General features: G+C 40.9%; 2 protein-coding genes and 1 long non-coding RNA gene across 5 annotated transcripts in view; 2 read left to right on the plus strand and 1 right to left on the minus strand.

The window, feature by feature from the left end:
* Window positions 1-9598, plus strand: LOC112992549 (uncharacterized). 2 transcript variants are annotated; one of them, XR_010385109.1, is made up of 3 exons: window positions 1-128; window positions 5843-5985; window positions 9537-9598. It is a non-coding gene; the product is annotated as an uncharacterized LOC112992549 (long non-coding RNA). The 2 variants fall into 2 exon arrangements; XR_010385112.1 differs by lacking the exon at window positions 9537-9598 and adding an exon at window positions 6224-7102.
* On the plus strand, window positions 684-2148 carry C1HXorf38 (chromosome 1 CXorf38 homolog). Its single transcript, XM_064505366.1, is given in 5 exon segments — window positions 684-784; window positions 786-925; window positions 1167-1455; window positions 1927-2047; window positions 2050-2148. Coding segments are annotated over 5 exon segments (750 nt in total).
* Window positions 1470-12031, minus strand: part of ATP6AP2 (ATPase H+ transporting accessory protein 2) — a 26594-nt gene continuing 16032 nt past the window's right edge. The window contains exon 10 of one of the 2 annotated variants that reach the window (XM_064497521.1): window positions 1470-2046. The gene's annotated coding sequence lies outside the window, so the exon portion shown is untranslated. Of the gene's footprint in view, window positions 2047-7644; window positions 11229-12031 lie in introns of those variants that run through there. The other variant, XM_064497518.1, reaches the window with a different exon arrangement.

Below are 12031 nucleotides of genomic sequence, written 5' to 3' on the forward strand. Positions count from 1 at the left end.
CTGCATTCCTGTGTCACCCACTCCAAAAGGGAAGATGTCAAAACTTTGAAAATAAGACCTTGGGAGACAACCGCAAGACCCAACAAGAAATAAAGGTACAACCGTCAGTGGAGACCGCAAAAATAAAGGTAAGGAGAAAAACAGCTTACCTAGGAACAACGATGAGATCCAATGAGGAGCAGGAGACCCCAGACCTAAAAAATTACTATTGGTCTAACTACCGTGTGAGGGGTGGGAAACTTAAGTTGAGAAAACTATAATTGCCCAGGATTTTTTTGTTGTGGTCCCTCTTCGGAGGCACCCAGCTCGAGCTGTAATTACTGCATGCGCGTGATTAAAATTTAATTATTTAATTTGCTTTGATTTGGCTCTGAACTTTTTCTGTGGGAACCTAGGGTCGGGCCCTGTTATGGTGGCTGACAAGCCTAATTTCCATAACAGATCAAATAGGGGAAGATTTAAGTCTGAAGGAAAACAACCTTTTATTCAAGCATGTTGTTCATTAGCAAACATAGCAAATGGACTTCTGGGTATCCCAGAAGATGATTACTCCAGTTTCTTTCATTTACTTTAAATAATATGACCTTGAAACATTAGTGGCATTTTTGGCCAGGGAGCAACATTTAGAATAGAGTTTTGCGTGCTTTAGAATAGAGATGAAGGTCTGAAACCCAAGGTGACCCATGAGCAGCGTGTGTGTTGTTATGCAGATTTACATGGCTTGCAGGCAGATGCAAGTTTCTGGACCAGATCAGTGTGGCACAGCAGCACTCCTTAATCTTCTATAACCACTTCAGAGATATGAATCAGCGGAAGGTCACAGAGCTAAAACTGACGAGACTAGTTCCAAGGAGTCCTCTCTTCTTTCTTAGCACATGGTATTGTGTAGGCAAGAGCACCAACTCCATTTGCTCAGGAGTCGGAAGTAGTAGTATCTGGGTTGACCCCATCATGGTGGCCACTGGATTGCAGCCAGCAGGAGGAAATGTCCCCATCCTTCTCTGCCACCTTTTACCATATGTCCCTGGACTCAACCCACAAGCCCTACCACTGCCCCTGCCCTGGGCACCCATGCTGGGATCCCAGCGCTGTGCCCGGCTCCCACAGCCTGGGGCAGCATGCCAGCTCCTCAGCCCTCCATCCCATGGCCTCATGGTTATCTGCAGCGACTCCCTGCCTGCCTGCGTTCGTCCTGCTCTTGGGTGAGCCCCTCCGCATGCCACTTGGAGGTTCGTTTGGTGTAGAGTGGCTGTGGCCATGTTGTGGCATTGCTGTTTCTCCTCCTCCTTTTCAGGTGATTAAATGTTGCAATGAGCTAATGCTTTCTTCAGAAGTTAGAATTTCTTCTCCCTGGTTGGAGGAGTTTGGGAAGAAGACTTTGGACTTACTAAATGAATTCCAGACAGTGCCAGAGGCTGGATCTGCTAGTACAGCTATTAAAAAAAAGAAAAAAAGGTAAAACAGATGGCTGTTTTCTTTTGCCTTTAATAAGAAACATAGGACTGTAAATGGTCTCCTGTGTCTCCATATCCAGACCCATTTACAGCAAATGTGCCATAAAACTCTGTTTATAAGCTTAGCAGGTTCCATCTCAAAATTAGGTCCTTTTGCCTAAATTAAAGTCCCTTCAATACTACCCTCGGGAGTCTGTTGAAGATTCTTAGTGCTCTGAGATTTACAGTGTACCCTAGAAATTACATTAATAGCAGACAGCTGTGAGCACGAGGCTGTATATACAAGTGTCTAAGGAAACACCTGCCCCTTTTAGTCTTTTTTCTGGACTCCAGTTCCTTTGGACATGGTTAGGACCCCAGTCAGGCAGTGGCTGTTAAATAGTGGTTTTAGAAGTGCCTTTAATTCATTCTCCTGCAAAAACAAACAAAAAAATCCTCTCTGCAAGAACTTCAAAGTAGCCTAAAGTTAAAGAGGGGGAAGTTGCTCACACCTCGAACAGCTTCTGTCATCAGATTGGGCTGTCCATGTACAAGAGGGAGCAGGGCAGCTGGATGAACTGGAAGAAGAGATGGAAAGGTTTTTGACTTTTGCCTGCAAATAAAGGAAATGAAGCAGGAATTACTGAAGGACAAACTTCAAGAGGTCTATCTTCTGGTAGAAGAGCAGGAAAGGCTGTCTGAAAAATTACTATAGCCCTTCCTACTGCAGTCATTTTATCATTTTAGATTATTTTTAAGAAAAAATTGTTTTTAACACATTTAGCAATGAAGGCCTAACCAAACAAAGGCAGATTTTTAGGTTACTGTGTGACAAACTTGAAGTCCCTCCAATATCAGGAAGGTTCTTGGTCTCCCAGCTCTCTTCTTCCAGCGCCTTGGCACTAGCCCACTGAATGCCTCATGCATTCACATTTGTCTCTGCTTTTCTGAGCTGCTTTCTCATTCCTTTGATGCAGCTATGTAATGTTTTCAGGCACTTCTTGCCTGCCTGGGCCAGTAGCAAAATTGCTCAGCTTATCAAGAAGGAATTTTTTTTGCTCATCTTTTTTCCCATTCCACAATTTCTTGAATCTTTTTATCCCAAAATTAAGATTTTGCATGTATGACTCTATAGCGCTTGGGAACTTAGGCTACCAAAGCTTCTACCAGTAAATAGTTTTTTAAAAACCCCAAACTGTGACTGTGAGGTTTTGGAGCAAATGTAATTATATGAAAACCTATTTCTGTTTGACTCTACACTATGGGGAAATTTTAAGAGACTTGTTTAAAATGGAATTATTAAAAAGTAATGTGTGAAATTTTTATGCAAATTCTAATTCAAGTAGAGAGAGCTGGGATGGGGTCACTGGTTTGGGCTTTTTTTTTTTTTTTTTTAATATGAACATCATCTTGTTTTTGCAAGCACGAACATAGCAACATTGTGCTAAGCAACAACAACCTAGAAAGTAAGGCTGACCAGCCTGTATCATTGTTTTATTTCAGTGCTTTTCATACCTTAGTTTTTAAGGGAGAAACAACAAAAAAAATCTTGCTCTGATTTTCTTTGATCTTTCAAATTTTCCTCCCTGTTTAAGTCGTGTGCATGTTAAAAAAAAAAAAAAGAGAGAAAAAAAAGGGAAAAAAAAGAAAAAAAAAGAAAAGAAAAGCTTCCATCCCAAATCTTTGCCAGGGTGCACCACATGCTAAAACATGCAGGATTAGCTTGGTTTAAGGATCGGCAGAGTGAAGGTTAAAGTTGACCGAATGTAGATCATGCAAGTGTGCCATTAAGCAAGCTAGCAAGAGCAGGCCTACCGTGGAGAATTAATTCACGGCAGCCTCTTGAGTGAGAGGTGCTGGCAGGTGCCTGCTTGTGGCTGGCAGACACCAGGAGCGCACTGGGAAGGACTTGATTCTCATCCAGAGCTGGTCTGGACTGGGACTGCACAGAGCCATTCTGAACTCTGTGCACGTTCTTATGATGGGAAAGATTTTTTTTCCTTTTTTTAAGTAAGAAATGTTGCTCTGAATCCAGGCTGGAAGCAAGATGAATTCTTCTACCATTTAATTTCCAACAGTAGGATGATATTTAAAATATATGTGCACACATTTGTGCTCACACACATACACACAGTCTCTATTATTTTAGGTGAATCTGTCTGCTGAGCTTTGAGACCTTGTAGTAGAGTCCCAAATTTGGCTCTATTTGACTGCTTTGATAACACTTTGCACAGTGAAATTGGGTCACTTTTTTTTCCCTGTAATGCCTCTGTTTCATTCTTGCATCTTAAAGTCTTTGGGTGGAATCTGATGTGGGAGCAAAAACTACGTAATAGCTATGATTCAGTAGTGAACCACTGCCCACTTCTGTAATTTCTGACCTTTAATTTTGGATATCCACTTACAAGGATCGTGCTGCCAGAATCCCATTTTCCTGCTCTAAATAGGCGTATGTTTTTGACAGTCTGTCTTGTCTAGGTAACAGCTTCCTTAAGCCCTCCTCCATATGCAACTCTTTGCTGTTTTCCTCCATGGATCAGGAGTTAAAATAAAGCTGTTAGCACATCTGGCATTTCTTCCTCCTCCTCTGCTCTTCTATTCTCACAGATAATTTTGTGGAGCAAATCTAATTTTACCTTTAGCAAGTGAGGTTTCTTTTGTTTTTTTTTTAAACAATAATTCTTATAATGACAGTGAAAATGCTCTTTTAACTGAAGTTTTGATTTCTCTGGGGAAAAATATCCTTCAGCCTAGCTTTCCTCTGTGTTCCACTTAGTTATTTCCTAGAATACCTAATAGGTTTTCAATTTATATGAGTAATTTTGACCTCATGGTTACTTGGGACATACCTAGACCCATAAAGAAATATATTTTTTTCCTTTTAAGTATTTAATATTTTACACTTACATTTGTTGTCTGGCTCTGCTCTCTACTCAGTAGGGACATACAAATATTCCTTCAGATGGAACTTGAAAACACCACCATATTTCAAAACCAACATTTTGTTTGATTTAGTTGCAGGGGTTTTCCAATCCTATTGTCCTTGTCCTGTTTAGGGAAGAGCACCCACCCTTTGCATGGTCCCCTCTCTCCATCCCTCGTGACTGGATCATCAGTGCTCCTTTGCCAAAGTCTGTCATTTCATAGACTTCAGTGTGAGAACCTTTCAGGGATTATCTTCACAAACTTGTCTCTGACACAGAAACTTAATTCTCTTCTGTGTACTCTCAGCATCAAAGTCCTTCCAGAGTTGCAGCACTGAACATTGCAGAAATTTTAGGGTTTCTGTTCAGACTCTCATGCAGCATAGACATGTTGCTTCAGTGCTGCTCCCCAGCACGTACGCGTGGTATCAGCTCATCGCTCCTCCTAGGAATCACTCTGGTATGTTCGAATTTCTCAGGGCAACAAGAGGATTGTCAGATCTGAGTGGATATTCCCAGGAGCTGGTGTTTCCAGCAGCCTTTCTGCTTAAAGGAAGACTGGATTCTGAAACTGCCAGTCAATTTTCTTTCTCAATACTGTAGTGTAAAAGATAACTTCGCAATCTCAGGAAACCTTTTTTCCTTTTACCATGAAAATGAAGCTAGTAGTTTATTAAACATCAGCTTAATCCAGTTCATTTTCACTAATATTTGACAAGTAGTACGTTTAGGTGACCTCACCAGTTTTCACACCAAACTCCTTGGAGATGTAAAAAGGCAAGGAAGCAGCCAAGGAGGGTTTGGACAGTCCTCAGGTCACATACAGGAACGCCAAGGTGGCGTGAGATTAACTCGGAAAACAGGGCAAGAGCAACTAAAATTGCCTTGCTGTTCTGTTAGGGTGGCTCCACTTGAAACTGTCTAATTACAAGTGTAAATTAAAATGTGAGACAATGAAATGTCTGTGGCACAGGAGGCTGGATAAGTGCTGCAGCAGAGCAGCTGGGTTGTGTAGTTATTCTGGCTGCGATGGTAAAACAACCAGATCTTTCACAATATGTCCCAGGTCTTACCAAGTCTCGGCTTTCAGAACAGCGTGTGGTAAAATGCTGACCTTTCAGATGGAGAAGTCCTGAAAGCAAACTAGTCACAGCTTGACGTTTTTACCACTGAGAGGTGTTAAACAACCTGCCACCTGTTTCAGGTGTTTTCTATATCTTGGTGCTTCTTAAGTCCCTGACCTGCCACACAGCTTTTATTTTTAAAATAACTTCAACCACAATGATTTTTTGCAGTTCATGGGAGAGTCTAAGATCTGAAATGTTTATTTCTGGACAGAGAATGCAAAATCTATAATAAACCCACAAAATAGTTTTGAAATGTGGGAGATCACAGGTTAGAGATCAGATATCAAGAAAATGAGACAATTTATACGGCAATGTTTTAGTTCCATCAGAATATTTTTGTCTATTTCTGCTACTCTAGGACTTACAAGAGCTACAGATTATAAAGAACATCTTGAAGGAAAGAATGGAAGAGGCTAGAAAGCTCTGAAAAATAGAAACATGACCCAAAAAGAACTTTAAAAGAAAGTGGAGAAGAGAAGCTTGAGTAGGAAGAAAATGAAGGTAAGAACATAACTGTATTTGTTTTCTACCTGAAGTGGTATTGTATGTTACAGGGAAATTCATAAAGGAATTTGGCAGGAGGTATAGTTAAGACTTGCTGCTTTTTAGTCCCCCCCCCCCCCCCCTTCTGCCAAATAGTTAATCTGGCCTTTGGTAATGAATGACTCCTACACAATGATGGAAATAATAGCGACTGGGACTTGTTTTACCACTGCCAACAATCTGATTATTTCAGCAGCTGTGGAATCTATTAAGAATTAGGTCTGTGGTATGGAACTGGCCAAACGCAAGGTGGAAAGAAGAAATAAAGGTGATCCCTGTGGGGAAGAACTCCTGGAAGCGTCTGGAATAAAAGCAAGAAAAATGGGAAGCAGGAGAGGAACTAAAATGCTGACTGAATGTTTGTGATGTTAAATCTAGGTTGTTCATTGAAGAAGAGGAAGCTGGTCTCATAATAATGACTTCTGTTGCGAAACGCCAGAAACTGCTTTCTGAAAAGATGTTCCTGTGATCGAGTGGTTTGTCTGACGGTTAGCTCTTTGCACAGATAAATCCTGTTAGTGGGCAGTCAGCACCCGAGACAGACACCTGCTCTAACAGATTAGCTTTACTGGGCAAGCATACAAGAGCATGAAGTGAAGCAGTGATATGTGTTCCTTGTTAAGCTCAGCTCCCCAGTCCATCGCCTGTGCATCTGGGGAGTGCAGGAACCCGGGATGGGCTATGGCAGAGGTCAGTGTGGACGTAGCTCCTTTGAATCGAACGTGTTCACAGGTGCATTGTTTCGGTCACATTTTGTAATTCCCCAGCTTTTTTTTCCAAGGGATTGATGCTGATACCTCACTAGAGGCTTTTCCAGCTCCTCCTGTAACTCTACTTTCCTTATCTTGCCAAGGATGCTTCCCTCACCTTTCCTAACCCATCAGTGCTGCTCAGGGAGTCCTAAATTGCACAGTGGAAGTTACTCTTCTCATTTTCAGGGAGTCTGTCACGCGTGATTTAGCCAGCTGTTGCTTGTGCCAGCTGCACGCTCCCTGCCCTGCAGCAACAGCTTCCTGACATGACCAGATGTCATTGATGCAAACCTTACATCTGCACTGTGACCATTTTCGTGTATTGCTTGATGGGGGCAAGTCCCATGGGTGCATGGAGGGAGGGGATCCAGAACTTCTCTTGGAGCTGGCAGTGGCCAGAATCCTGTAGTAATAAGCATTACGTATTATTGTATTTTTCTCAGGCATAATAACCCATATAAAGAAATAAGCATTTAGCATTTATTTTTTGGTAGGAAGATCTTGTTTTCCTCCCGAAGTAACACAAATCAAACTGGTTTCTGGCAGTCAGCATTATCTTTGGGATGTTAGTAGTATGGGCACAGTTTTCCTGCAGTTGTCTTTACTGCACTTGTCATTTAGATGAATGTATTCCTATTAGCCTTCTGAGTTTATAAATCCTAATTTTTACAAAATATCGAGCATACTTTTTTAAAAATTTCCTTTAGAAGATGGGAGCAATGTAAAAATATTTTCACTTTTTAACAAATGTCATGCTTTTAATAAGGGGAGGAAACCTTTTCTTCCTATGGGCCATTTCATTTGTAAAGGCAAATGTAAAATTCTGCATATGTTTGTGTACGTGTGTGTGCACAAGAGATCAACACCAATTTGTATGTATCGTTCATCTTAGTTTTTGCTTTTCCCAGTTATGACTCCTCAGTCCATCCATTTCTCCACGTGACTGAGAGCTGATCATACTTCCTTTCTCTAGTACTTTTTTCTTTCAGATTACCCACAGCTACCTTGACCACTTGGGTGTTACTAGACTTCCTTGGAAAAAAAGATCACATTCAGGCATGAAACAGGGCCTCCCTGCTCCTAAGGATATGTATAATAACCTAGGTCTCACCTCCCTGAAGATTTCCAGAGGCTAGAGCTGCACATTCACTAATATGGCTTGGATTATAATTCACCTGTGGGAAATCTTATGCTTTTCTGAGGACTGGCTGCAACACTTAGAAGTGCTCCCTTCAAGGAGAGGGCCCGGCCTGGCTCTCACTTCAGTAGCGACAGAGGGGGTAGCTTAGCTCTGGCAAGCAATGGCAGTGGAATCCAGCATCCTCCTTTCAGCTCTGTCAATTTGTTAAAGCATTTGAGATTGAAAATAATTGGTACAACTGTTTTTTTTCTTTTTTTCTTTTTTTTTTCCTTTTCACTGCAGCAGAGACCAAGAGTGACAGAAATAGATTCTTAGGAGCTGAGAGCTGTCTGATGACTGAAAGGGTTTTTCATTTCCATGCTGATGCTGCACATTAGTCAGGATTTTGATTGATGACCTACTGCAGGATGTAGTTAGAATTCCCTTTTAGCTCTGCTATGTTCCAAATGCTGTAATTGATTATGTGGGTATTGCAACAGACTTTTTCTTTTCTTTTTCCTTTTTTTTAATCAATTCCCTAGTTATTTTGACTATGGTGTTTTAATGAATACTTAAAAAGAAAGGCCAATAAAGTAAGTAGGTAGGCAGCATTGAAATCTTTCAAAAGTCAGTGACCTCTTTATGAAACATATAATTTATCTGGAATCCTTCTTTTAAAGCAATACAAAACAGTTGCAAAACAAATTTTGCCAGCGCACCAATCAAGGTGTTTATTAATTCTCAGTAATGAGACACTTAAATGGAATGGAAACCTAAGAAATGATTGCATATAATGAGGAAAAAACCCTGATACAATAATTGGGCATTTGTATTGTAAAAGGTTCTGATTTCTTCTGATATCCCATTTATTATTATACTTAGTGGAGAAACCAAGGAGAATATACTTTGCATGTCCTCACCTCAGATCTAGCAGATTTTCTAGCAGAACGCTACATTCGCATTCTACAGAAAATTTTTACTTACTACCAAAAAGCCCTCCACCCGTTGTGATTATGAGAGGCATCCAGACATGAGCAGTATAGCCCATCATAACGCTTTTTAGAGACTGAGAGCCTGAAACAACAGCTTGGAAAGGCATGAACTTCCCCAATTTTGCTTAAAAAAAAATCTCTGGGGACTTGCTTCAAAACTCACTGATGGCGATGAATAAATGTTTGTTTTGGTGTCAGTTATATGACTGGGTGTGAGGAGAGAAAAGAAAGATACTGGAAAAGAAAGATATACAGGAGGAAAAAAAAAAAACCCAAATGTTAGGAGCAGGAGCGGATTCTGTTTCTAATGTAAGTGTATTTTCTTACTGAGTGTTGGCTATAAGACACCAATTAAATTATTAGAATCAGTATAGCCAACATAAATTCATATCCCCATTGCCCGAAGTAACGCATATGCTCACTTGGTTAAGGGCATGTAAATTCATCATCATAAATTCATGCACAGGAGCATAATTAAAGTAAATTTGACTGCCTTTGTAAAAGCATTTGGTGCTGCCATGAATTTTATTTCCTTATGAAGCATTCTAAGCTATTTTGTGGTGCGTATTCATGCCAAGAATTTAGCTATGTATTTTTGATGATGTTGAGTGACATTAATGGCATTACTAAATTTGATTGCCACAGATCTTTACTGTGGAACTTCCTTCAGCAACAGAAGAGTCTCTCTCTTTAAACTCTGAGTGTACTCTGGTAAGGTAAGTTGATGTTTAAGGAGAGGCTTTATATCCTAAAAGCTGTCCTCAACCACTGCGAATATAGATGCAGTTCAGTGTGCCTTCTTGACCTATTCTAGAAAAGAATTCCGTGTGTGTGTGTGTGTGTGTGTATAGATACATCTAACAAACTCTTTACAATCCCCAAGCTCTGCTGGTCTGCTCCTGGTTTTAGATCATCCAGTCCAGCACTCTCCAATCTGAACTGCTGGAAAAAAATCAATTGATACAGCTAGCAACTGTCTATGATAGGCAGGGGCCAGGTCTGCTGAAAGGTTATTTGGATGTGCAGCTTCATGCCATCAGTCAGTTTCTGCTCTGTTTATTTGGCAGGAAAGTTGTCACCTGGGCTCTCTGCATCCCATACCTCATCATTTATCAGGCAGAATGCACATCATGCAAGTCTGAGTGGAAAGAGTAGCACGGCAATCTCTTTCATAGCTGCTGTACTGTGCCACGGCCCAGTTCCCTAAGAATTATGGGAATTGTCATAATATCCGATAGGGCTCCACTGACTATGAGACTTTTCCTCCCCCCAAAAAACCATGAGTTGAAGGATGCAACAGCAGAGCATATTCATTCACAGCCAGCTCAAAGACTTGCCCAGGAGTGGGTCCCAGTTCAGAGACCAGCTATGGTCTGTGGCTGCACACAGCCCCTGGAGAAGCTCTGGAGGCCACAGGGCTGCCATCGGTGCTAGCTCTGCAGTGAAGGGGATTGTTGATGTATTCATGCTGAGATCCAGCAACAGGCAGCATACGAGCCCTGCTCCTGGACGGATAAAGGGTCTGCGTACCTAGGCTAGTTTTCATTCGTTTCTCTTCCAGCCTTTGCTCTGTGTGCTGCAAAAGCCCTTTACAGTTGCAAGTAAGTGTAGTTTCTCCATAGAAACACCTTGCATTATTGGCAGAGCAGGGCAGGGAATAAACTTCTGGGCTCCCAATTTGTTTTTGCTTTTTTTGTTTTGCCCCATTTGAAAGCCTGTAGCTCCACTTCAGTCTTCCTTGTTTTACCCGCTTTTCTGTCCCGCAATAGTTGTGTAGGTTGTGTGTGTGTGTGTGGGGGGGGGGGTCTTTGTTTTGGGTTGGGTTTTTTTTTTTTTTTTTTTTTTTTTTTGCCCCTAGTCCTTGCAAAGATGAAAATACTTAAGGATATAGTTCATGGCCTGCAGAAGAGAAACTCAAAGATGCAGGAAGACAGTTACCAACTCCTCCTCAATCAAGAAATCCCATTTTCAAGAAAACACTTGTGAATTTTGGCTAATGGGAAGTAGGTGCTTTGAGTTATAAAGCAGTGTCAATAACAGGATTCAAATGTTTGTCATTGTTTTTTTTAAGCTGGACGTTAATCTTCTCACACTAGACAGAAGACTTGTTGCCTCCATTTTTACTGGAAGGCAATGTATAAATCCCAGCAGTCACATGCAAGGTTACTCAACACTTGTGTTTCGAAGCTGTCTCTTCATTTCCACTTCCTTCTTTTTAGATCTGAATATAACATTTAGATATTTCAGACCTGGTTTGGGCTTCCTTGACTGTGCGTTGCAACAACAGTGCATTGGCTGGAAGAACTTTGAAAGCTGTCATGCCTGTCCCAGACAAGCCTGAAAAGCAGAGGCATATGCAAAGCTTAAGTTACACCTCTCTTCTAAGGTTTAGACTTTTTAGGATGATCTAGAAAAAGCATAGGGAGTCTTACAAGAAACCTTTACTTTAGCTTTTATGGCTAACTTTTTAATCTAAATACCAAAAGCAATGCTCAGGCTTCAATTCTGCCTCAAAACTGATCTCCTTTTTCAGAAGTGTTAGTACTTCATGAGATAGGTACTCAAACTCCAATACAAATACTGGACAACATTTAAGTGTTTAAGTTCTGAAACACAGCTGATCAAATATATTTAAGCCATTATGCCAGAGGCCAAGTTGCCCTTTGATCAGCTACCTGAATAAGGAAAAAATTCTCTTTGACTAGATCCCCACTGCAGCAATTGCATTGTAAATCCTACAAACAAGCACTGTATCAAGCCTTTCCCAGCATGGCTCAAAGTTGCTTACTGTTTGGTATTGAAAAAGAATCACTCTCCTGGCCCTTTCACCTTGAATGAATAGGATCCTTGTACAGTCTAGGATTTTTGCACATCCCTCACCTTCCCTTGACTTTGTGGGAATGCCTCTAAAAGAACAGCAATCATTTCCCTTTTTAAAAAAAAAGAGACTGTGGGCTTCTACTCGCAGTGTTGTCTTTCTTCATAAGGCTTCACAGGAGACTTTCATTGCTCTCCTGATAATAGTGTATGCAAAAAACTACAATTTCTGCCATATCACATAAAGATTTGTACAGTTTATATTCTTGGGAAAAAAGATTAAATTTCAAGAGAGTGATCAATAGCAGATATAATGGTGTTGA

Source organism: Dromaius novaehollandiae, chromosome 1, assembly GCF_036370855.1.
Source record: "Dromaius novaehollandiae isolate bDroNov1 chromosome 1, bDroNov1.hap1, whole genome shotgun sequence".
Taxonomy (NCBI): Eukaryota; Metazoa; Chordata; class Aves; order Casuariiformes; family Dromaiidae; genus Dromaius; species Dromaius novaehollandiae.